This window comes from Triplophysa rosa, linkage group LG17 (genome assembly GCF_024868665.1).
Source record: "Triplophysa rosa linkage group LG17, Trosa_1v2, whole genome shotgun sequence".
Lineage (NCBI taxonomy): Eukaryota > Metazoa > Chordata > Actinopteri > Cypriniformes > Nemacheilidae > Triplophysa > Triplophysa rosa.
Genome location: NC_079906.1, coordinates 12,682,129 through 12,709,240, shown reverse-complemented (window position 1 = coordinate 12,709,240; position 27,112 = coordinate 12,682,129). Strand labels below are relative to the sequence as shown.

The window sequence follows — 27,112 nt, the reverse complement described above, 5'->3', positions numbered from 1 at the left end:
TTCATCCAACAGGAGCTTTGGTGGGAAACAGAAAGTTGTCAAATTGGTTGTGAAGAGAGAATGATGTGTATTGCAATAGGGGTTTAGTGGGCTTCAGCTGAATTTACATGAAGTGTTGACTGAATTAGTTCACTGTGTGTGTGCGTGTGTTTCAAACACAAAATAATCCTTTTGGCTCTGTCTCTGGTACAGTGTGTTACAATATCAAAGGTGTTATCAAGTCAAGATAAATCACTCAAACTCCTAGGAAAAATTATACCTGCTTTAAAGATGATGACCATCTGACATTTTTTGTTGTTGGATTGAGATGGGTCTTTGCCCTCTCACTCAGAAGTTCTCTAAAATAGATGGTTGATTTGACAGTCTTGATGAGATGAGCGAAAGAAGTCATCAGGTCTTAGAATAAATAAGGCCTTTTATACAAACAGATAAAGCTTACACATGAGATGCACATTTCTGGGTCAGTGGTGCAATATACTGTTCCTATGACTGTTGTCCTGCATGTTGATTTTATTCAAAAGCATTCTGCATAGCAAAGTGATCAAGAGAGGAAAAAAACTATTTGGTTTAAAGAAATAAAAAATTAAGGGGGAAGTGTTTGTTTTTTTACTTATCAGTTTAATATCCAGAGACAGCTGTAGGTTGATTTACTCTGAAGAGTGTAAACACTGGCACTATGTAAACATTGCTCTGTTTGTCAGAGCTTCCTGACCAGCAATGCTAGCTCAACCAAAATGGCTATATTTGACGAGGTGTGGGGGACAAAATCTATTCTTTTGTGTTCTGTGAAAAAGAAATTCATAGGTTTGAAATGACAAGAGGGTGAGTATATGATGACAGCATTTTTATTTTGGGGTGAACTACACTTTAACATAAACCTGTTGCTTGGTACTCCAAAATTACACAGTTCAGCTTTAAGCAGCTAATAAAACATTCTTTGTGGGGTTGTAAGACTGTGTTTGGTAACCTGAACAGCTCTAAAACGAGTGCTCCAAAAACTGAATCTGATACATGATAGATAGGATGTAGCAGTACTCCCAGTGGCCAGTAGGCAGCGCCATATGCTGTATAATCACATGAAGAAATTGCTGTTCTGTACTTGAAACACTTTTATTGACAAACCATTGGTCCGAGAAATTATTCACATTTTGTTTCCAGCATTTGCTTTATTTTGGTTTATCAAGACATTGTCATTGTACAGCGGGTTTAAGCCAACAAGAACGCAAACAAAATCCACCCTAAAACAAACAGTCAGAGTCATTCATCGCGCATTAACATCTGTGCAGCCTGGTCATTACCACAATAAATTATTACACGATATTAAATTAAGGTTAACACGCGTTGCCTTGTCATTGCATGGCTTCTTGTAACTGGTTGGATGAGTTAACATTGTGTCTAAAATAAAATCTGGCTAAAGGGTTGATTGCAGTAAAATAATAATATGGTTTACTAACCATGTGTTCAATATGCTTATATTTATTTCATACTGATAGCAGACAAAGTATAATTTTTTGTAATACACTGTTATTATTATATGTATTATATTATACATTCTACATCGTATAAAAGAGCCTTCTGTAAGTAAGGCCATGTCAAACATTAAAATCATAGTGAAATTAATGATTGAAATCAAACTTTGAGGCTTGTTATCTCAGAATTAGATTTTAAGACTTTAGCCTAGTTTATAGACTTGGTCACAAATGTTTTCCTTGTGTAACATGACAAAGATTAATGCTCTTAAATGAATCTATTCTTACACAAAATAGCTAATATATAACTAAAGAAGTGTGGCTTTGAGAATTATCTGCACTTCAGTGTTCATGTCTCCAACCCGGATTCACATATTGTTGGACGACACTCTCCTCTGTTTCCACTAGGAGACATAAGACAATAGTTAGCATCTAAAGTATTTTGATAACATGTTTTTATGCATGGGATTAACTTTAAAATAGTCCAATCATTTCTGTACAAATAATGTCATGCTGAGACCAGAAATGATGTATAGATCTTCCTCCTTATCATTAAGTTCAAACTCTGTACAACTAAATATACAACCAAACACCAGAAACATGATGTGCTATATGAATTTTACTCTATTTTAAAATATAATATTTAAACACTGGTTCTTTGAACATATAATGTAGCATGTATGGCCTGTTCTTACCCAGCACCAGTGCATGCATATTAAGAGCAAGCAAGCGATCAACAACGTCATCTGGTTCCTCCAAATTGGAAATATCATATCCGGTATAACCTCCCTCATCAGTGCAGTACTTAATAAACCTACAAACACAAGTGTCCAAAAATACACAACATGGCCAGGATTTTTCTATGCATTTCAATGTAAAAGCATACATACAGTACCTGCCCCAGTTTGTATCTGTCTGTAGAATGATGGGGTTTCCCACTATAATCAGCAGAGCTTTGGCTCTCGTCACCGCCACATTGAATCTCTGGAGAAGAGAGAGATGCATGCACTCCCCAATGATGTGGTCAAATCCAACACAATGCAAAAATGCCACAAACATTGTGTGATGTGCTGCCCAGTGTGTGTGATATGCATTACCTTCTCATTTTTGAGGAAACCAATGTTGAATGTTTCATCAAAAGTGATGTTCTCCTTGCTACTGCGAACAGTTGACACAATGATCACTTTCCTCTCCTGGCCTTGAAATTCTTCCACTGAACCAACCTACACACACAAGGGTTTTTTGCTCATCTGTGACTTTGACAAGAAAACATTACTAAATGTTTGGAGAGCTTAGATTCAGACTGACCTTGAGCTCTTCAATGCCCATGAAGGATTTAAGCTCTCTGTGTATTTTGATGGCTTGCCTGATTTTCTCCACCTGTAAAATCGCACAGAAAGTACACTGAATTGTATAATATTTCTGGTAGATTTCAGGTGTCATCTAAGTCAGACTATCTTTTAGGCAATTAAAAATGAATTTTCACCTGCTTCCTGTAGGGGGCGATAATGCCGATCTCTTTGGGGGACATTTTAGCGATGCCTTTCTTGGCCTGTGTCAGGAGCAGCTTCTCCAGGTATTTCATGATGATCTCGATTTCAGAGGTGTTGAAGAATGAGGGGCTGTTTGACTCTCTAACGTCCTTCCCAATCACTCCATGGAAAATCACAGGGAAGTCCTGAAAATGCAGCACAGAGCAGATGGTCATCATTTGTTATTTATAGATGGTTTTAAAAGTTAAACAATAAAACTCAAACAGCATGATCAATAAAAACTCTAGAAATAACCAAGAATCCTTTAGGTATTAACCCTTCCCCACCACCAGCATATTTTAGCATTTTTACAAAACTTAAGATTTTTTTGAATATATGAACATACAATTTATCACATTCAATTTTTTTTATCCACTCTCAAATGTGGGTGGGATTTTTCAAAAATCCAAATAAAGATAAAGAACAATAATAAAAACTTTTTGAATCCATAGATACTTTTTAAGACAAATAGTGTAATAACGCCCCCTTTCTATATTCCATATAACGGCAAAACATTGAAAGACGGAAAAACTCGACCATGGGGGAGAACCAATCTGTCACGAATGACGGAAAATCTTGTCAATGGCAGGGAAATAATGAACAGAAATTCTGAATAACCAAATTGACTGAATAATGAAGAACTCTGACACCCTAAAGAGTAGTCAAAATAAATAAGCTCAGAAAGGCAGTTATCTCTGTTTCGGCCTTCACATCCCTTAAGAACTAGATGTGAAGTGAGTGAAAGTGACCTATTTGTCAGTTATGGTGACCCATAACCAAAATGTGACCGTTTCATTGAACCCATCCAGAGAGTAGTGAACACACGCACTGCAAGTCCTGAACACGTACACCGTAAAAAAATGTAAGCCTTCACAACAACAAAAAATCTTAGTACTAATTTCCCCTCGCTTTTTCTTGTTCACTCAACTTTTTGAAATAGAAGTTGTACTGATTTAAAATAATGAATTGGAGATACAAAAAATAGTTAATTGGGATAACTCAGGATTATTAGTTGTACTGACTTAAAACAAGTACTGTAATTGGAGATACAAAAAATAATTAATTGAGGTAATTTAGGATTATTAGTTTTCTTGAGAGGTACAAAAAAAATATGCTTCAAGTCATTAGTTGTCACAACATCAAGTTTACATAATGAACAACATAACAAATTATTTTTGTTGGCTGAACATAAATAAAGAATATAAATTGGTTACTTAAAAATAAACAAATGTTTTTGTCTTTTACTACAATTTGAGTAAACTTCGATCAAACAACTGCTTGAACAGTTTGAGATAGGTTGGGTCTGCACTTACACCTCAACATTGAACACACAAACCTCAACCATGGTAACAATCAAAAACCATCATTCATTAAAAAAAACTCTAAACACAACAGATAACAAACAGTAACAACAAGATTAAAGCATAAATTATTCCAGCAAGAACTAAAACACTAATCTTTAAAAGAAAAACAAATAAGAAACACTGCATTGAACATGCATCTTGGGAACTTTCAAACTCTTGTTTGTTCATTGTACATTGACGTAACTCAATTTTTTACATTTATAGAGGTCTTTTTGAGTGAACTTGTAAAGATTTTTTCACACAACTCATATTTTTAAGTTAATGAAGAAAATGTTTGGTTACAATGAATGAACTTATTAAAAGAAGTTCTGTGAACTTTTTCATGGACTTTTGCTCAAACAACACAACAAAATTAGTTGTTAGTTAACTTTTTTTGAGTTGGGTTTTTTACAGTGTACATCCGGAGCAGTGGGCAGCTATCACTGCAGCGCACGGGGAGCAGGTGGGGGTAAGGTGCCTTGCTCAAGGTCACCTCAGTCAACCTGCTCGCCCAGTCTCAGGGCCAGTAAACTTCTGGTCACGAGTACGACTCTCTAACCACTAGGCCACAACTGCCCCAAATTACCAAAACTGTTTCAAAAGCCTATCTATTATCACTTCATTCGACCTATCATATAAAAGGTTATTTCTTGATGTTCTTAATATTTATCTTCTTTCTTTTAAATATGGCTCATACTCTTTTAGGTAGTTGCTCCCAGCCGCAAAATTGGTTCGAGCTGATCTCATCTGCACACGCCATCAACTCCCCATCATAGAACAACTCATTAGGAACTTTCAGAATGGATGGATGAGACCTGTAGAGAAAGATAACAGGTCCCTCTATTTTACACAATAATGCATGACTTTCAGACTGTTCTTTAATTGTGTTTTTTAAGTCTCACAGTACACAGTTCAAATCTGTCTCTTTAAGTAGCTTTCTGGACTATTCAAATTTTACCTGTAGTTCTTCAGTAGCTTGGTGACATAGCGGTTGTCATATCCTGTTGCACCTTTTTGATAAAGTTCATTCTGTGTCATCAACCTCTCCAGCATTGAAAGACCTACAGGAGGGACATCAACATTCATGCTTTGTATTAACAATACAATATTCTACAATGTTTTAAGAATTTTTTAAGGACATTATTTCAATTTAGGTTAAGCAATCTATTAAACAGGATGTGCAAAAGTTGTTTGTATTTAAAATCAGGGTTCTTACACCTTTTACAAAGTCAAATTCCAGCACTTTTCCAGTACTTTCAATGTGTTTTCATGCTTTTACAGTATACATAACTTAATCACAAAAAGTGATGATATAGTGCTAAAAAAGATCCTAAAATGACATTCCCAACTTAAATTGTTGACTGTCTGGCGAATTAAATAGGCCTACATTTTACATAAAAATTGACTACCATTTGCAAAAGCTTGCAGGGCCTGAATTTTATTTTTTAACAAGTGTTTTTGCTATTTTTAGTCTAACGCAGTTATCATTTTCACATCATGTTTAAATAGTAAATGCATTTCCGCTCATTGGGGTGCTGGTCTGAAAATGAGGGGCTCTATTTTAATGATCTATGTGCATGGCCTAATTCTATGCGCATGGTCTAAAGCGCAGGGTGCAAGTGCACTTAAGGCGTGTCCAAATCCACTTTATGGACGGAAAATGGTCAGCGCCAGGCACATGGTCTAAAAGGGTTGTCCCTATTCTCTTAATGAGTCATGGGTGTGTTTTGGGCAAAATGTGCAGTAAACCAATCAGAGTCTCATCTCCCATTCCCTTTAAGAGCCAGTTGCGCTCACGCCATGGCGGATTCGCTATTTACACAGCGGAATTTGCAAGAGAAAAGATGTGTGGAGAGCATTCACTTAACATCATAATCAAATTTTTGACGGAGCTTTTAGAGGGTTTTGCATCTGAACTCCCGCCACGTGCGCAGAATCAGAGCGGCAAGCGAAGTTTGAGCAGAATGCTTTAAATGCAAACGCAATAAGAACTTTTCAGTTATTTTATCTAAAAACTGAACTGCACATACTGATTTGATATGAAATTAAGCAATAAAAATTTTCAAGCAGCTTCAAGCCCCGTATCCCGAATCCTAGCATTTTTTAAATGCGTGTATCTCTTACCTAGTCCGTATCTGATGGCAAAAGGAGATCTCAGAATTGGCCCCAGCTGCTTGGGATCACCAACCAAAACAAGTTGTCCGGTCTCTGCATCTAGCAAACCTGCACACACAGACATGCAGCATGCAAACAATTACAAATAACCTTGCTCCAAACAAGAGTGATGTGCATTGAGAATAGAGAAAAGTACAGTGTGTGTGTGTGTGTGTGTGAGAGAGAGAGTGTGAGAGAGAAAGTGTGAGCGAGAGAGAGAGTGTGAGAGAGAGAGAGAGAGAGAGAGAGAGAGAGAGAGAGAGAGAGAGAGAATCCACCAGCTACACTGATGATGGTCTCTGACTCCACAGCATGTCCTGCTTCATCCACAAAGATGTGAGAGAAATGACCCACAGGAACACCTCCACTGACCAGCCTACACGGGGTATATACAGAAATCATCGAGCTAAATTTAATACTTTTTAAGACCTTTTTAAGGCTCTTTCCATACGTTTTAAGACCTCATCACCACTTCAAATTTTAATCGTACACTGCAGACACGTTAACTTACATTTACTATATACTGATTGTAAAATAACACACCTAAACAGTCTTGGTTTGTGATAACTTCTTATTAATGCAACATAATTCAGAAGGGTGGGAACAAAGCCCCAGAGAATTAATTGAGTGACTAACCCAATGCAAGGTTTATTAGAATGAGAAACGAGGCTATGCTAATCGCCTTCCGAGTTATTCCCAGAGACGGCCCTCAGCCATGGTTCCAACTCCTTATCCTCCAACCATTTGCATGAAAACTTGCACTTCCCCATTAGTCAACAATGTTGTTTAACAACTGCATGTAAATGGACTTCCCACTATTTGTCTACGCAATGATAAAATTCAGGCAAACTTTAGCATATGACCTCTTTGGACAAATATGAAAAGATGATACAAAATGTAATACCTTGGAAAATGGCATTTAAGACTTTTTAATACTTTTTCTCTAAATTTATTTATCAGCTTTTAATACTTTTTAAGACCCTGCAGACACCCTGCTACAACACACACACACGCATGCACAAACACAATCTTTACTGTTGTGTGTATTTGTGTGAGAGAGTGTGAATTTTTTGTGGTTGTATATGATGAAGCTCTTTACCTGCCTGCAGTGACCAGAGTACTGACCAGGATCTCATAGGACATTAGATCCTCTTTACATGGGAACATAATCGTATCTCCTTCCACATTGCTGTTTCTCTAAACAAACACAAAAAAAGTAGACAAACTCACAATCAATTCAAAACTGAAGTGAATCATTGACATAACACACATTTGGGTAAGATTTAACAAGTGCTTTTTATTTTAAAGTTAAATGGTCATTGCACCAAAGTTCTTATAGTTTTGTTTTAGTTTTTTAGTTTTATTATTTTAAATTAGCAATAATTTAATTTAGCAATTTTCGATATATGCTTTTGTCATTTTATTATTTATTTGTATGTTTTTTTGTTGCTATATAAGAGTAATTATTTTTATTTTAGTTTTTGTTTGTTATTATAATTTTAGTGCCTTAAACTTTCAGTTTTTTTCTGAGGCAACATTTTGCTTTTTTTGTTTAGTTTAGGCAAATATTTTATTTTATTTCAATAAACAGAAATGTTTTCAAAGATTTAATTTTAGTAAACTAAAATAACTTTGCATGGCACATAACTTGTCATGGATCATAAACCTTTCCTGAGACTATCACACAGACACCAACCACTAGAGCTGCAGGAATATCTTTAGGATTGCGTGAACTGGCATAGATTCTGTAGATTTTCCCTTTGTCAACATGTTGGCTGCTGATCAGTTTTTCACACAGTTGATCAGCGGCACTGTTAGATGGAGCACATGCTAGAATAAAAGCACCAGGTATGTTCTTCTCCACCTGAGAGTTTAAACACAGAAAGAGACACAAAATTAGATCATTTAATTTTATAGGATCTTCTCCTTATATTATGTGTTGTAAAATTTTGCATATAGGCACAATGAGATGAGCTGATTTGCATGCAGGTGTGTTTATTGGGTGTGTGTTCATTTGTAATTATGATAACTTGCTTTACCTGTTTGATGGCCTCCACTATTGTGACAGTTTTGCCTGTGCCAGGAGGTCCAAATACCAAGTACGGTGCCGGCTTTGACACACCTGCGACGATGTTGCATACTGCGGTTTTCTGTTCTTGTTTTCTTTCCAGCTTTAAATCAAAGAGTCTACACAAGCACACACACATCATACATCCTTCTGAAATACTCCATAATGTTTCATTATTGTGATATAAAGTGCGAGTCTAATTGACCTCAGGTTAGGTGCATACACAGGGTTCGTGTTCCTCAAGCTGTCAGGAAACAGCACACCTCTGAGGTTGTGTTGGACCGCCATGTTCACTGCCCGGTGTTGCAGTTTTAGTGGGAGACGATTGACAGTAAACTCCACACGAAATTTCATATTGTCTATGAAATTGGCAAGCAGCCTTGAAACATAAAGTCAGTCAAAGACAAAAAGTGCCCGTTGATGAATATTTAAAGACATGTGTCCTTAAAAGATAAGCAACTAGTTTCAGTTTCGCAAAGGGTTGTGCAAAACTTTAAATCATGAACACACTCCTACATTAACAGCAGGGTCTTGTATTTTTCTATAAAATAGTTTTACTTCTAAATTACAAAATTCATCATGAGAATAAAAAATACAATAGACCCCTTAGGAAGATGATGGTCCAACCCTGGTCCAGAGGAACTTCCTGTTTCAATTTTTAACACTACACAATATGAAAATTGGTTCCCTCCGTATCAGCAGCCAATGAGCTTGCTGCTCTACATTTAAATCTCGGCTAGTGAATGTCACGTAAGCTGTGGTTTCTTCATATGTTACATGTGCAGCAGCAGCATTCCTTATATGCACACAGCAGCATGTTGTGGATATATTGGCAGTAGCAAGTCTCCATACTTGCTCCGCCGCAGCACCGTAGCAGATCTATTCCTCCAAGACCAAATACATTATATGTCATGCACACTACCATGCTAAACACTCAGAGAGTTGTCATGAAAGAAATATCTTTAATATGTAATTTTTCAAAAACATAATAATAATATTAAATAAAAACTGAAACTGCAAGAGCTTATCGACTGCATTTTGTGAAGTGTTCTATATCATCGACTAATTTTCAATTATTGCTTTCATGACCTTAAAAATTTCCACATTATTTAAATTATTCACACTTTTTAACTTTAGTTCAAATAAATTACTTTTTATTATGAATTACTTGAAAAAATAATTATTTTGATGTACCCCCTGTTTGACCCTTACTTTTCAGTTCCGCAACTTACAGCAAGTTTTCAAAGTGCATTAAACTCATTTATTGTATTTCAAAGATAAAAAAGTTCTTCACATACTCTTTCGAAGTTTAGAGATCAAATCTTTCATACCTGTTGGAGAAGCCCAGTTTGACCTGGTCCAGTTCTACTCTGTGGACGTAGCCCTTGTATTTCGTTACATTTAAGGCAGTGATTTCTTCACTCTTGGTGAGAAACAGATGGTCTCCCCTCAGAACTGATGGACGGTTCTCAGATACACCAGGAAGCTTTAGCACAAGAGATTTATGATGTATGTGTACATTGGGTCACTTCATTGCTTTAATAACAAACAGTAAGAACACAACATACCTCTAAAACAAGCAGTCGTTTATTTTGACTGTCCTTCTCCATGGGGACATCATCTTTGTTGTATCTCTTTATGTCCATACGCATCTGATCCTCCTCCAGGAACAGCAGTAATTCAAACCGCTTTGCATAGTCCTGAAAATTCAGATCATTCTCGAGGAGAGACCTAGTAAGAGCCACAGAAAAGAAACAGTGACTATGACGTTTAATAATCATCTTCACATAAATAGATGCAAATATGCTATTGTGTATCTTAGATCTGATCTTAGATCAGTGCTAACAAGCACAATTGGAATTATAGACCACTTACCGAGATTCCTGGAGCTGTATTGTGAGAGCTCGGGAAGAATTACTGCTTTTCAGGAAATTGACCAAATCATGGATGTAAGATGGAAGAGGGTATTGCGCCAATGGCACAACAAATTGCAAATAGTTTCGAGTAGAACTGCAGGTATGAGAAAATAATTTCTCAATTTGAAACTTAAGGAACTAAAATTTTGTACAAGCAGTTTACTACAAACATATTGGATTTTTTACTCACTCTTCAGGACGAAAACCCTCATCCACATTGAAGTTCGTTGATTTATTCGGCTCAAGTCTGAAGGGTTTATATGGTTCTTTGGGACCAAGTTGAGTGGCAAGTTCGGATCCGTAAACCACTTCAGTGAAGCGCACAATGTGGAAACTGTCAGCCAGGGTGTCTTTCTTGAACTCAAATGCCAGTGTGGCAGAATAAACTCCAATGTGATTTGATCTGAATCTCACGATCACTTCATATTGTTCACCTAATAACAAAAAAGTTTAGTTGGACTCAAACCGGTTGACTGACTCATATTGAGAGATTATCTGATGTCCAATGTTTTAAACATGCATGTCAAAAACAGTTTTGTATTAACTCACTTGGTTGAAGGCGAAGCGGATTGTTGCGTGTGACTTTCTGGCTGTCCTCTAGAGTAAAACACTGAAGCCAGTGAAGGGCCGTGTAGTATGTGAAATACACCACCTCCTGACCCGTTTTCTCCACAAACAGCTTCAGCTCATGAACTTCTGCTCTGTCCACACAGAACTGAATCGTGCCGTCTTCTGTCAGTGCCTCTGAAAACACTCGTACCCCATATTTATCAGCTATAAATTCAGACCTGGGAAAGAGGCATTTGTTTTGATATTTTAGACTAGGATATATATATATTTTTTTACTTTAAAAGGTTGATGACATAAGAGCCCAGAATGGATGAGAACCCCTTCAAAAATGTTTAAAAACATTTCAGGGTGAGACCAAAGGAAGTTGGCTGATAAAACGCCAAGAGTAAATTTCATGCAAATTCAAGGCAAAGGTTTGACTACTTTTAAATAGCTAAAATGTGAGAATTTGAATTTTATTAATCCAAAACTTAATTATCATAAAAATGTTTCTATTACATGAACTTATGCAGTAAGCAAACATATGAGCTTATCAGTTAAAACCAGTTATTCTAAATACCACAACACCAATATACAACAATATACAAAAATAAAAAATATTTCCTTATTCCTTAAAGTTATAGTTCACCCAAAAATAAAAATTCTATCATCATTTACTGATTCTCTTGTCATATCTGTAGGACTTTCTTTCTTCTGCAGAACACAAAATAATATATTTTGAAGAATGTTGGTAACCGAACAACAGCTGTCACATACACTTCTATTGTATGGACACATAACCAATGCAAGTCAATGGGTACCATAACGATTGTTTGGTTACCAACATTCTTTAAAATATCTTCTTTTGTGTTCTGCGAATGAAAGAAAGTCATACAGGTTTGAAATGACATGAAGGTGAGTAAATGATTTCAGAATTTTCATTTTTGGGTGAACTATCCCTTTTAGGCACATTATGCTTTATACTTTTGATCCATTTAGGGTCTTGGTAATGGTGGCTACTGTACAAGATGATATTTTGATGTCCAGGTGAAATTTCACAATCTTGGGTATGATCAGAAGTCTGTTTGCATTTGAAAGTGAAATAAGCAGCTCACCTGTCTACAGTGTTCAGTCGGAGTAGTATGTCTTTAGCTAGTTTTCTCCTTGCCCTGACTCCACCCTCTGGCCCTGGAACCGAAGTCGGGTCAGAGGCCTCCTGGCCATTAGGAGGTGTTGAACTACCGTAAGTCAGAGTGGGCGTGGCTTGGTTTTGCTGTCTGTGACGGGGTCTAAACCATTGATCCTGTAAATGCACTCGGACCTGGATGTACAACAACATGGTTTTCAGTTTCCAGAGCGTTCTCAGCAGAATCGATGCCAGACTAACACATTCAGGGATGCAAACTCATGGGTGAAAAGGTGACAATGATACGAGACCCCCCAACGCTAAATATATATATATATAGTCATAGTTTATATAGTTATATATATACTGTATATATATATATATATATAACCATTACAATAATTATTACAATTTGTATTTCATATTATTCAGTGCACATAATCAGAATAGTCAATGGTTTGTTAAAAGTGTCTATGATAGACAGCCACATGAAGAGTTCATTTGAAAAACCAGATAACTCCGTTTTTATTCATTTTCATAAATCATGTTTTATTGTGTTTTTACTGTGTTACTTATCTGTATTTTTTTAGTTATTATTACTTAATCAAAACAATCCAACTGTTTAAATTATATTACTTGGAATGCACAAAAACATAGTTAATGAAAATGAACAAAAACGTTTTTTGCAAATGAACTCTTCACGTTTACTTCAAGGTTCTCTTTTCACAAAACAGCTTACAGTCACAGCTCTAATCAAAACATGAATGAACTGTCAAACTTGTAATGTTATACTATTTGCACAGCATGCCTGTAACCATACTGACAGATTGAAATTGTATTTTTACACAAGAGGTTGCGTTGTGACAACAACATTAGATGTGATTCTATCTGCAATGTTGTACTAAAAACAACAATACAATGGGTTGCATTGTGGCGTCTATGAACGTTTGTAGACTATCACATTATACTGTAGCACAGCTATTGTGTAGATAGATCGGCTGTGCAAAACATTATGAAGCAGTTTGCCATCAGCTCCGTGAACTCATTAGCACATTTGACGTTACGGGGAGTGACGGGTCCAGCTGCCAGTCCAGAACCTTCTCGTGTATGTGGACCTCAAGAAGGCGATCCTCCAGCGGGTCGGCCTGACTCCTGAGTAGTAGCGCCAGCGCTTTCAGTGCCTGGAGCTCGGGGAGTGCGGCCAACCCTTCGTGTTGGCTCAACAGCTCCAGGACGCCTGCCACAAATGGATGGCCAATGATGACAGCGACATCTGTACGGTAGTACTGGAGCAGTTCGTGATGCGGCTGCCCAGGAAGGCCGCCCAGTGGGTCCAGTGCCAACGGCCGACTTCGCTGACCCAGGCCATCCAGCTGTCGGAGGACTAAATGGCGGCCTGCCCCGGGGTCGGTGAACCCCTCCGATCTCTCTCTCTACCCCTGTTTCTTCCCCCCGTCCGACTCACTTTCCCAGGTCCCAGCCGGATCTACAGCCGCGGGCAGCTCCCCACACCCGGGGGACAACGGGAGCCTGTTTTTTTTTATCCACCTCTGGGTGGCGCCGACCCGATCCAGGTCCTTTTATAGACCGCTGTCCCGTGATGGAGTACATATCGTACGTATCAGGCCTTGCTGGATTCAGGATGTAACCAAACCTCAATTCACCAAAGCCTGATTCAGTCCGCGGCATTGGATACGGGCCGCATGGTTAAAGTACAGTGTGTTCACAGGGATGTGGTGAACTATCCCTTAGTGTCCTTGGCGATACAATTCCGGGGGCAAAAGCATAACGTTGAGGTGGCTGTTAATCCGCACCTCTTGCATCGGCTAATTTGGGGGACAAATTGCCTGGATTTTAGTATTTTATTGGGACATTTGTGTGCGGATGTCTCTTGGCGGAATCAAGCACAGCTGGGAGAGGCTGAACCAGCGCCAACGAGAGCTGACTCGGGGGAATGGAGCACTGTTGATTGGAGAAATCTCTGATGATTTTCCCCTGGAACAGTCTCAGAAATGCGTTTGAACATGTCCGCACCATCGACGAGCAGCCTCTCCAACCAACGAGACCGCTCCCCTATCCATACTTTGCCATTTTAAAAGACAGGTTGTATCGGGTGACCCAAGATGCTCAGTCAAAACAGGATATGACCCAGTTAGTCATACCAAGGAGCCAATGGGAAATGCTTTTCCAAGCAGCTCATTCTAATCCAATAGCCGGTCATTTAGGGCAGGCAGTAATGTTGAATCATCTAACGACCTGATTTTTTTGGCTGGGCATTCACAAGAACTTGCGCATTTGTTGCGCGTCTTGTCGTGAATGTCAGCTGGTAAACCCACCGGCCACCCCAAAAGCACCATTGTGCCCTCTCCCGCTCGTACAGGTCCCCTTCGAGAGAATTGGAATGGACCTGGTCGGGCCGTTAGAGCGATCTGCATGAGGGCATCGCTTTGCATTGGTCATAGTGGACTATGCATGGCAATACCCCGAGGCAGTAGTGCTTCACAATATTTCCTCAAAAAACGTAGCGGATGCCCTGTTCTCTTAATCTCCCACGTGGGAATCCAAAAGAGGTTCTCACGGATCAAGGCACGGCATTCATGTCACGGACCCTCTGCGATCTTTACGGGTTATTGGGTATAAAACGATTCGAACCAGCGTCTACCACCCACAAACTGATGGTCTGGTCGAACGATTTGACCGCACATTGAAAACCACGATCTGAAAGTTTGTTCATGAAGACGCCAAAAATTGGGATAGATGGCTGGAACCCCTGTTATTTGCCATGTGCGAGGTCCCCCAAGCCTCCACAGGGTTTTCCCCCTTCGAGGGAAGGGAAACTTGGGAGGACGGACCGTCCAATAGTAAGAACCAAATTCAGTATGTTATGGACCTGAGAACAAAACTCCACACTTTGGGGCGGCTCTCTATGGAGAATTTGTTACAGGCCCAGGACAGACAAAGTCGGAAATATAACAGGGGTGCCAGATTACGCAAATTTACTCCGGGAGAGAAAGTACTCATATTACTCCCAATATCAAGCTCTAAATTCCTCGCTAGTTTTGGTACCTAAAACGGATGGCTCAGTGTGATATTCTGTGGACTATCGCAAGGTAAATGCTGTGTCGAAATTTGACGCATATCCAATGCCGAGGGTTGACAAATTGCTTGATCGGCTTGGTTCGGCTCGCTTTTGTTCGATACTGGATTTCTATTGGCAGATCCCCTCATCTCCTCTGTCAAAAAAAAAAGACAGCTTTCACCACGCCACTCAGATTGCACTAATTTGTCACCCTTCCTTTCAGCATTTTTAGGCACTCCGGCCACCTTCCAGCATTTCATGGACCGCATACTTCTGCCGCATGGTCTTGGGGCTGAGGTCCCCAAATTGACAAGACGGCAGCAGTTGCGATCTCCCCGAGACCCAAGACCAAAAAGGAGGTGAGGCAGTTCCTGGGGCTGGCGGGATATTATAGGAGGTTTGTACCTAATTATTCGAACCTCACCAGCCCGCTGATTGACCTCACTAAAAAGGAGGCACCAGATCCGGTCCAGTGGTGCGAGCCGTGCCAGCAGGCTTTCACCCAAGTGAAGCCTTCTCTGTGTGGCAGTCTGTTATTGCACTCTCCTGACTTTGCTCTCCCCTTTCTTTTGCAGACTGACGCGTCGGACAGAGGTCTGGGGCGGTCCTGTCCCAGGAGGTAGAGGGTGAGGAACGGCCGGTGCTGTACATCAGTTGCAAGCTCTCAAGGAGAGATACGAGGTAGAGCACCATTGAAAAAGAGTGCCTAGCGATTAGGTGGGCTGTCCTCACTCTCCGCTATCAACTCCTGGGACGGGAGTTCACGGAGGGCCTCAGCCACAACTAACCAAAGACACAGAGAGAAAGCATTTTCTACCCAGAGGATCAAACTAATTTAAATATATGGGGGGGAATTGGAATTCATATACATAAGCAACTAAATAACCATAATTAACAGACCAGTTCAAAGTAATTTATTTTACATCAAAATACATAAAACCAATACACAAACCAAAAACAAGAAACAAGAACAGAACATTTACATAAAACATAAAATAACCCCCCCTACAAACATAATAAATGAACCAAGCCTACATTACCCATAATCATCGGAGATAGAATAAAAAGGGAAACAGGAAGGCCGCACACTCTCTTAAACCCCTCCCCTTTAACCATGCTGCAGCCATGAACCCAGAGACAAAAGGTATGAGAATAAATACAACTTCTAAATAGAGTAAAGAATTGAAAATGACTGGTGTCTTTCTTCCAATCTAATGTGCACTTTAGACTAGAAAAATAACAGAAAACATTTCCAAAAAATTAACCACACAAACATGTAGAGATGGGCAGATTAAGCCTTGTGAAGCTTTTGAGGCTTTTTCCTGATTGTACCAAAAATGATTCAAAGCTTCAAAGCCTCAAATACTGACCCTACCAGTGACATCTAGTGGTTAGCTGCAATTACAGAAGCCACTTTCTAATGATTCACATCTTGTTGATTCCAGTTAACACAGAAGCAATACTCCGCAATACCAGCTGTATCTTCAGTCTGAGAATCATTGTCCACACATGAAAGCGTTACAACGTTTTGAAATGTCACTTACTACTAGTAAAATGTTTAAAATATGTTGCAATATGCAATTCAGTGGATACCTCTTATGGTGGAACTGATTATAAGGACATCCCTGGATTTATATTTTCTGATTTGCATTAAGAGCATTTTGCGTCTCCTTATAATGAATGAAGGCACGGCAAAGATTTGAATCAGTCACATCGCTTCAGGTGTTTAATTGTGACGTAGGAAGCCTCAAACGTCATCGGTCATGTGATCACATACATTTGATACAAGCCTTGACACAGTTTCGAACCAGTCTGCTTCAATAGAGTAAAACAGGCTTCGAAGCCTTAGTGTCAAACGTCCCATCTCTACAAACATGTAAACAGAAGAATATAGACTTAACCCACAAATTACTGAGGGTATTTATGAAATCTTCACACTGACTTTGATACAGGACGCCCTAGGTGTCCTATACACCATGACGTCTCACACTTATCATTAGATCATTGATTCGGAGTGAGAACATAACATTTTTTTAATTATTTCTGTCTTATTTCTGTTGTTTCACTCATTTAATGATTAATATATTTGTTATTGGTACATTTATCTATTTAATAATTGAAACAAGTCATTTTCAGCACATTAGTAAATCCAATGTATGCAGAGCGGAAAAAGTGCCTTGCTCTCAAGCGCTTTCTGCCGACATGTTGCTTTTTTGGTGCCGTTGCCATTGTGAATCGTAATATCGGAGCTCCATTGATCATGGCTTATCGCAGTTGTGGTGCATGCGCTTAACTCAAGGTAAGCCTACACAGAGTTGATAGAACTAACTCAAATACGCTGTTCTGAAACCAAAAACTCAAAGTTTAGCATATTGATTTAAATCAACTGAGTTCACACTTTAACTCGGTGTTGGTTGAACATCCTTATTGAAACGGGCCCCTGCAGTCTACCTTGAAACGTAAACATTTTAGAAAGATTACATGACAATGAGCTTAACCATAAAGACAATTAATATCTGCTAGGTGTTTGAGACAGGCAAAATGCATACTGAAAATTAGCTGAACATATACTTTATATGAACATATCGTTTATTTGCAAACTCCTTTTTTTTAATAATTCATGTTTGTGTTATCATGTGTTTATTGTGTTTTATTGTATTTATTAGCTGTATTTTTTAAAGTTACTGTTACTTAATAAAAAACAATGTTTGATTGGTATTAATTGGAATGCACAATAAAAAGTTTGAAAACAAACTGAGTTATCTGTTTTTGTAAATGAACTCTTCACTTGTTGAATTAGTAATTTAGTGTATATTTTATAATCATAATTTGAATATGGCAATAATTATGTGTTAAAATATTTTATTTGAATATGACTACATTTTTAAATGACTGGCAGAGACCCATCCTCTATCAGCTAATCACTGTGGTCATAGTCAGTATAGCTTGCTGACATCATCCATAGCAACGAGGTTAACCCTGCCCTTTTTCTTAAGATTTCTTTCTGTTCCTTAGTAAAAGTTGCTCTCAGCAGCTTGTGAATAGGTTTTTAGTGGAAATTCTTAACTAAAAACTTTTACTGCCGTTTAGGAGAGCTCTTAGTTTTAAGATTAAATGTTTTGTGAATACGGGCCCAGGGCTTCTCCGTAAATGTGGTGATAGCGGTTGTCACAGTGTGTTAATGCACTTACCCCATATTATGTTTCTTGGGTCTGCCCCGGCCCGTACGGAAGGTAAATCCTGCCAAATTTGAATAAACAAATTAAACTATCAAAATGAAACCAGGGCCCGTATTCTTAAAGCTTCTAAGAATCCTCTAAGAAAGCTCTTAATTTAGCTTAAAAACTTCTGCGTAGGAGTCTTAGCTTAAAAATGATTCCGGACCAATCTGAGAGAAACTCTGAGCAAGGAAAAGACAAAAACTTTTATCTTAGTGAGTAGGCGGGGCTGACCCCGTTGCTATGTATGACACAGTCTTTTAAAGACTGTGATTGGTTGGTTGACCAAGAAGGAAAAAAGAGCACCTTTAAGTATAGGAACATTAGTTTGATAATGCACATGTCTTTTTTCCTGTTTTACCATACTCGCGCGCGCGCGCACACGCACTATATATATATATATATATATATATTAGTGCTGTCAATCGATTAAAAAAATTAATCGGATTAATCACACATTTTCTGTGATTACAGTTTTTCTCGATTGCTTAAACACATTTCTTGAAATTATGCCTCGTATTCTCAAAACAGTAAACACAAATCCATAACATCTCACCCAATTCTCCAAACATCCTATTGTCAGGTCAAAATGAATCTCTCTTCTCAAAACCATTCAAACTGGCTGAAAAACCAAACTTTTCCCCCAGATATGACACACAAGCCCTCAAAATCACCCACACTGCAACATAGTCTTAGACACTGGTGAGATCAATTCAAAACACTGTTACTAAAACTCTTCGTGGGATTCAAGAATAATTTGACAGTTTAGTGTTTATTAGTATATACAACATAAAAGAGTGCACATAGAGCAAAGTGCAAGAATGAGCTTTAGGAAAAAATATAAAATAAAACATTACACTACTGTAAAGTAGATGAAGATGATCTTACAAGACAGAGAAGTTCAAAAACCAAAGAACAATATAAACTGGTCATGCAACACAATACAGTACACAACTGCACAAATAACATTTACATTCAGGCATTTAGCAGATGCTTTTATCCAAAGCGACTTACAGAGATGATAAAGGAAACAATACAGTGAAGCGATTTGTCAATAGGAGGCAATGTAAAAAATATGGCATCCTCTGCACCTTTGGCCCAATTTTTACAAGTATTCCGTAATTCAGAACAGGTAAAAAGGGTGTACACGTGCTACAGTTTACTGGATACAGAAGAGTGAACTTTCTCTCATATAAAGTGTGTACTGTAATTATACTGTATGTTTACAGTAAGTAGTATAAAGCCCAGTAGATGATTCTAGGATGCACAATTACCTGTGCTCCTATTGATATTATCCTGAGATTCTGATTGGTGTGTCATCAGTTTTGCAACTGAATGTTTACTGATGGACAAATGTGTGCTATTTGAGTTTACATATTGACACTTCAGTTCATTATATTTTGTGTTTGTGTTTTCTGAATGAGAATATGGTTAAACCTTTGCAAATTGAGGCTGTTTGTGTGTGGGGTTTGTACAAGTTGGTGTATTGTTCTGAGAATGTGTTTATAGTTGTCAGAAAATGGTTAGTTGTTTCATGAATTGTGTGTTAGCAATCGAGAAAAACTGTAATCACGATTAATCGCACATAACAATAATATTTTAAAATATACTTTTACATTTTAGTAATTTCACATTTAATCTTCAAATTGATGTAGAAACAACATATTTCTTTAACAGCGTCATTTTATGAATGAAAGAAAACATTTTGATATTAGTATTGTAACTGATGTCTCTATTAAATTGATTATTTTAACATTAATTATAGCCATTCAACAATATAATTGAGAGCTATCATGAAATATACAGAAATTGAAGGAAGTTCTCAAACACTTTACAGTCTTTAATGCTAAATTATAAATTAAATGCACAAGAATTCTCATTAAAGCTACAAAATCACATTGATTTCTTCTTTTATTTTGTTCTTTGATTAACGTTAGTGACAGGAGTCACAGCAGCATGTTTAAGAACGTGGCCCCTTTAAGAGCTGTTTCAGTACGCAGATCTGACCGTCACCGCACTCCCATTTTCACAACTCTTTGCATTCATTTAAGATTTTATTTTACACTTTGAAGTCTTGCTTAAGAAAATGCTAGACAAGTGGGCTTTCTGACATAATCTTGTATGGTTTTATCCATTCAAGCATGAAAGAGAACTTAACACGGATGCACTGTCTGACAGAGATTCAACGACGCAGCCTTCAGCCCATCACTGTTTACACCAGACTGGACATCGCGTTGCGTTTTGCCGCGTCCCTTTTTTATTCATTCACCTTCGGATTTACAACTTGGCAGACTGCTTACTTTGAAACACGGCAACACTGCATGAAATTTTATTTTCATGATCTCATGTTATGTACTCTTTAAGTCTCTTAAAAGTCCTCCTCGCTACTCCTAAAATTTTGGACCTTAAGAGCTCTTTTATGGCCTTTATGAATTACTTTTTTCTTTACTAGGATCTTTTCTGTAATTCTAAGGGGAAACACCCACATTTCTAAGAATTTTCGTAGAATTTTGTCACTAGGAGCAACTCTTTGCGCTAATATTTTTCATGAATATGGGCCCAGAAGAACAGTTTCATTATACACAACTGCGCGCACAATATGTGCCAAAATGAAATGATTTTTTTTTTTCATTTTTACACTGACAATGCGTTGTCCCTGTCAAATTGAAAAAGAAAATGCAATTGGTAATTTAACATTTAATTTTCCCTGAAATCAAGAATCCGCTTATGATATCATAGTCAAACGCGAGCTTTATGAGAATAAATGGATCAGTATGCTTTTAAATAGCATAGCCGTTTTGGCACATATTGTGTGCGCAGTTGTGTATAATGAAATTGTTAATCTGGTTTTCATTTTCATCGTTTAATTTATTTATTTAAATTTGGCAGGATTTACCTTCCATAGGCCCGTTCCTTTCAATGCAAACAAACCAGCGCGCCTTTACCTGTTGCTTAGTGACGGTTGTGTTGAAGTAAGTCAGAAATGCGCAGTCAAATTGCTGCGTATACATCTAATAAGACTACATCTAATATTGATCCATGAGTTGAGCATGTGCGCTCAATCTGCGCAGCATTCAAAACATATCCCGCAAACTGGCTAGTGATTTGAAATCGTCGTTACCACAACATCTGAACATGATTCTCATAATTTCATTCACCGCGACCCCATCCAAAGACTCACAGACCCCCCCTCACCCCCCATTTTCAAAAACTCATCGGATCTACACGAATCACAACAATTACCCATTTTGGATCCAAAACCGCGAATTTCGCTGAAAGGTGACAAGTTGGCATCCCTGCACATTACATCCAGCCCGTGTTTTGAGAGGGCCGTGTGCTCAGTGTATTTAATATTATTTACCTGTATTTTTATAATTTCCTTCTTATGTTTTTTCTTCTCTGCTGTTTGTTCTGAAATGCATTTCTGTAAAGCTGCTTTTACTTCAAAATTACGCAAAACTATGCATTGGTATTGCACATTTGAAATGACATGTCTACTCATTTAGCCATCTTATCTGTATTCTTAAGTGTTTTTTAGTGTGTACATTTCTCCACCCAAGCATTTCTCTACCCTTTCCCAAGTATGCATTCGCCAGAGATGACAAGTGTGACTCCAACATTGACCTTCATGAATCTTCCTCTCTGTATCTGAGCAGAGAGAGTGACTCCCACGAAACTTCAAAGATTAGAAATGTGCTGTTTAGAGGAATCCTTACTGCTTCAGTGTGTGACCCTACATGCATACTTTAGTTTTCTTAAAAAAGACCAGTTTAAGGTCTTCTTGCTTTTTGTATTAGCAAACATGTTAAATGCAAATAAATGTCTTGGGACGACTTCTATTGTGGATTTAATTTATTCTCATACAGTTTTACTCATGCATGTCATAAACCAGGTTAACATTGAATCAGATATTTGCAAAATGTTTATATAGCAGTGTCACTGGCCGATCATTGCTGTATCATCTCCGATCATAAAACGATATTGAGTTTCATTTTAATAAAAATGAAAGTTACATTCGTTTTGTTGCTTTCTGACAACCGGCTTATTGCTCCCTGAACTCTGTAAAAAAAGCGTGTGCTAAATGACTAAATGCACATAAATGTAAATGTACATACAGTATAGCCCAGCATATCTTGCCATTACAGAACATTTAATAACAAGATAGACCTCTATAAAATAATAATGCAAAATGTCCAGTTTGTGGAAAAACACCATTTTATTCAAGCCAATAGGCAAATACCGTCCGTCACCAAAATAAATATTGTGGGAATTAATATGAACCATATCATAGAACAAAACAAAGACATGTATGTAATGTTTTTCTACCTGAGGGTTGAAGTAAACGTGTCCATCTCTAGTAATGCGAGCTTTTCTTTTTTTTCTTAATCCATACAGGACATTAGAGAAGCTTGGATCTCTGACTCCGTCCCTTGATAGCCAACATTTATTCAATCGAATTGCAGTTGTCGGTCATTTTTATTAATAGTATTATTATCATTAAAGAAACACTAAAAAGTATACCTGTTTTTAAACTCGTTATAGTAAATGGTCCTGAGGTCTTCTTTCCCTGTAATAGATCTCCTGTCGGATTCCTCCAGCAGCTCTATAAAATCCAATCCAACCGCACACATGTCTGCTAGAGAAAATTGCTTTTTTCTGTTTCTTCTGCTCATGTTGTCTGACTTTAGTGCTCACTGCTGAGGGTTCTGAGGTGCTTTACAGCGTAATATGACCCACACTCGCTTGCTTGTATGAAGCGCAGCTGTTTTTGCGGAAGAGGTTGAAAAGGGAGGAAACGAAACTAAGTCTCTAAAGTAAAACTTCATAATATACACATCCATTCATTGTTTTAAACCTTTTGTTTTTGTGAATTACAAGTATAAACGTACAAATAGTGTTGAAACAAAGATATTACAAAATTATAAATAATTAGAATTAATTTTATAGGCTGTATGCTGTGAGGGCAAGTGCTCCCTCTGTGGATCATCAGAGAGAGCAGCTCTTAAAACAGAGCTATTGATATACAGTATATTTGAAAGATGTAGTAACAGGCACGTACAGGGGGGAGGGCGGAGGGTGCTTTATCACCTGCCTTTTTTGGCCCTTAATGCCGAAAGTGCCCTTTTGTCGGCAATTTTTTGTAATTTAAAAGCCCTTTTGTGAAGGCCTGCTCAATCTAAATATTAGTAAAATTAATTAATAATAATTTAACTCCTAAATAAAATTACCCACGTGATAACCTTTCACCTGACGACCTCATCTGGGACGAGCCCTCACATTCAGACGCCTTCAGTGGTTTAGCGCATTTCCAGGATATACCGTTCACGGCTGCCGGTAGGGTGTTTTCAGTGGAGCAGTGTGCTTGTTTACTTGTTAGTGTATTTATTATTTAAAGTAGTAGTAGTAGTAGGCCTTGTATCTGCAGTTACGAAGACTTCTGCGTATGCTTTTTTACGTCCACTAGGTGGCGCCTTTGCGCTTACATATGTAGATATTTCGGTTCTATTTCGTTCTTCCTGACCGCCAGAGGCAGTGCTTCACACTGAATGTTATCTCATCGCAGATGCACAGGTCGAGTCTAATACCAACAAAGTCCCCGTGACCAGGATGACGCGGGGTCCTCCCCTATTTAACCCCGTGACATCCGGCAAACAGTCTCTATAATCTTCTTGCTCGTATGTATTACAGGTCAGAGAATATTGAGAAAAATTAAAAACTCTTGGAATCCGTTTTTCACAGCCTCGCAACAATTAGTTGTTGGTGTTTCGCAACTGCGCGTCCTCCAGAGGCTACGTCGGATTCAGTAGAAGTCATTGAAGCGGTACGTTTACCCCGGGTGTCCTAGGGGGACGTGAGGCCCACGGAAGGCCGCACCGCGGACTCCCGGAAAATACAGCAGTTCTGGTGAGTTGTTTTATTTATGCTCAGAGCAGTATTTATGTAGTTACGTTGAGTGTTTTTGCTCTGTGGCTACCTGACCATTATTGATATTTGTGGGTGTACGATATATTATCTTGCAGCAGAGGTCAGAGTGCGTTCGCTTGGCCTAGAGAATTTCTGCGAGGTTATTGAAACGCTATCTCATTTCTGCACATTGTGCAAGACTCCTCTGCAAGCGGATGATGGGCACGAATGTTGCCCTTCCTGTTTGGGCCTGGAACATCTGAAAAAAGGTCTCACGGAGGAGGCCTGTATGAACTGTAAGGTTCTTTCCTGGGAGAGGAAGACCTCTAGGGTAGTTATGGTGGAAAAACTGTTGGGGGAGTCATTGCGACCACCACAGTCAACGCCGACTCCACCATCGACACAACATAAAGCAGCGGCTAAACGTAGACATACTGAAACAAGGGCTGCTTCGGCTGGAAAAAGATCTAAAGAAGATTCCTTAACTAAGAAGGTGGACAGGTTGTCTGCAGAGTTTGCTCAAATTAAGTCTTTGCTTATGAAGTTACAATCGGCTGAGAAACTAATCCCTTCAGTTGAAGCTCCCACGATGGAGTCTCCCATGTTGGAAGAAGATGCCATGTCGGTGGCAGCTTCTCACAATCAGTTTTTTGGAGAGGAAGAACAGGTTTTTGCAGAGCTTCACTCTCAGGTCTCCCATAATGACTCAGAAGATTCACAGTCAGAACAGGTGGTGAAGCGAGCCCTTCGGACTGCACTGGCTCGTTTAGGCCTTGATGCAGCTCCGGTAGTTACAACCCCTACTAGTGGTTTTTTCAGAGGTTCGACTCAACCTTCTCCTCTTACTATACCACCATCAAGAGATTATATTGATGAATTGCAGAAGTGCTGGGCTAACCCAAAATCACTTACACACCACACTAGTGCAAGCAGAGCATTGGCTGCGATGCAAGATGCTGACACTTTTGGCCTTGATCAGATGCCCAAGATTGATCCAATTATTGCCTCTTTTGTCCTCTCCCCAGAGGAAGTGTTGACAACCTAATGGTTAGAGAGTCGGACTTGTGACCAGAAGGTTGCCGGTTCGATCCTCAGGGCCGGCGTGTAAAGACTGAGGTGCCCTTGACAAGGCACCTTACCCCTACTTGCTCTCCGGGCGCTGCAGTGATAGCTGCCCACAGCTCTGGGTGTACGTGTGTTCACCACTTGCTGTGCATGTGTTCACTACTCTCTGGATGGGTTAAATGCAGAGGTCACATTTCGGGTATGGGTCACCATACTTGACAAATAGGTCACTTCACTTACTGACGATCTTCTCATACAGGTTTATAACACAGCAGCGCGTATGGGTCGCATTGGCAACTCTCTCTCCCATCTAATGTTGGCATTGTCCCAGTCTCTTCAGGAAGTGATACTACATCGCAAGACTTGAGTGATGCTTCGTTACAAGCAGTAGCATTTATGACAAGAGAATTGGGCAGGCTTATGTCAACTCTCACACAGAAATGCCGACAAGTGTGGCTTGCGCAGTCTCCTCTATCGGAGGTCTGTAGGAGAACACTAAGGGACCTTCCCGTAGTTCCTGGACAGCTCTTTGGCCCAGCCGCACAGCAGACACTAGAGCGTAGTGTCCAGGTGAATCAGACTAGGCAGCAGTTTGCGGATCTGAGGAGGGTTCCACCGTCCCACTTACAGTTCCGACAGCCCCCTATTGGGCATGTGCCACAGAGATCTCAGTTTGCCACACGCCCAATGGAGGTTCATAGGAATCAGCCTCAGCGAGGGGAACGGTCTCATAGAATAGATCAATATGTTCACTGGCCCAGGGGACGGGTACACCAATCATTTCAGGCTCCAAGGGGAAGGGCACCTGACCAACAACCCACTAGAGGTCATAAAGGCCAGGGTCGCAGGACCTGAGGGTCCGAGGCCGGCCGTCGGACGTTTTTCTCATCAGCAGCTCAATTACTGGGAAACAACAACCTCAGACCCTTGGGTTATGGCGACCCTAACTCAAGGGTACAGGCTGCAATTCCGACGTCGGCCTCCCTCTTTCAGTGGGGTCAGAACGACGATAGTTTCAGACCCAAAACATGCAGATTCGTTAAATCAAGAAATAATACAACTCGTAGAGGAAGGTGCCATCGAACCAGTAAAATGGTCAGAACGGCTCGATGGGTTTTATTCAATATACTTTTTAATTCAAAAAAAGATGGCGGTGTAAGACCTATACTTGACCTTCGTTCCCTAAACAAATTTCTGAAGAAATTACCGTTCCGCATGTTGCGAGTGACCGATGTTCTTCAGGCTGTGAGGCAACAGCACTGGTTCACCACAGTGGATTTAAAGGACGCCTACTTCTATGTTCCAATTGCTCCACAACACAGACCATTCCTTTGTTTCGCAGTCCAGGATCAGGTCTATCAATTCCGAGTACTTCCATTTGGTCTCTCTCTATCCCCAAGGGTCTTCACCAGGTGTATGGCAGCAGCATTGGCCCCAGTGCAGGCCAAGGGACTACAGATACTCCCATATCTGGATGACTCGACTGGCTTCTGTGCTACCACTCTCAGGAGCAGGCTATGATGGAAATTGGGCAGCTGCTCTCCCATATTACCCATCTGGGTCTTGCGGTGAATTTCAGCAAGAGCAAGCTAACTCCAAGTCAGTCAGTGGAGTTCATAGGGATTATCCTGAACTCGCGGTTGATGAAAGCTTCACCAGCAGAACAGCGGGTGAACAGTATTCTGCTGC

The 27,112-nt window shown here is 39.3% G+C and overlaps 1 protein-coding gene across 1 annotated transcript; it reads right to left on the bottom strand.

Moving 5' to 3' along the window:
• Positions 1–124: 124 nt before the first annotated feature.
• On the bottom strand, positions 125–23,217 carry LOC130567839 (putative helicase mov-10-B.1). The gene is made up of 22 exons (XM_057356297.1): positions 22,976–23,217; positions 22,781–22,883; positions 12,147–12,352; positions 11,032–11,270; positions 10,673–10,916; positions 10,442–10,576; positions 10,135–10,297; positions 9,898–10,052; positions 8,772–8,945; positions 8,538–8,685; positions 8,195–8,362; positions 7,598–7,695; positions 6,777–6,874; positions 6,469–6,567; positions 5,303–5,405; positions 5,042–5,159; positions 2,956–3,147; positions 2,778–2,849; positions 2,567–2,692; positions 2,365–2,453; positions 2,165–2,283; positions 125–1,873 (listed from the first exon to the last, which is right to left on the bottom strand). Exons 1-22 carry the CDS (start codon positions 23,125–23,127, stop codon positions 1,812–1,814), a joined length of 3,063 nt encoding a protein of 1,020 aa, XP_057212280.1. The 5' UTR covers positions 23,128–23,217; the 3' UTR covers positions 125–1,811.
• Positions 23,218–27,112: the final 3,895 nt, after the last annotated feature.

What these genes read in the sequence shown, in the direction of transcription:
- LOC130567839 (XM_057356297.1), bottom strand. Translation starts at nt 23,127, where the DNA reads ATGAGCAGAAGAAACAGAAAAAAGCAATTTTCTCTAGCAGACATGTGT. An exon ending in TCGCCCCCTACAGGAAGCAG is followed by an intron (nt 2,850 to 2,955) that starts GTGAAAATTCAT and finishes GCGATTTTACAG; the next exon opens with GTGGAGAAAATCAGGCAAGC. An exon ending in GTTTCCTCAAAAATGAGAAG is followed by an intron (nt 2,454 to 2,566) that starts GTAATGCATATC and finishes TCTCTTCTCCAG; the next exon opens with AGATTCAATGTGGCGGTGAC.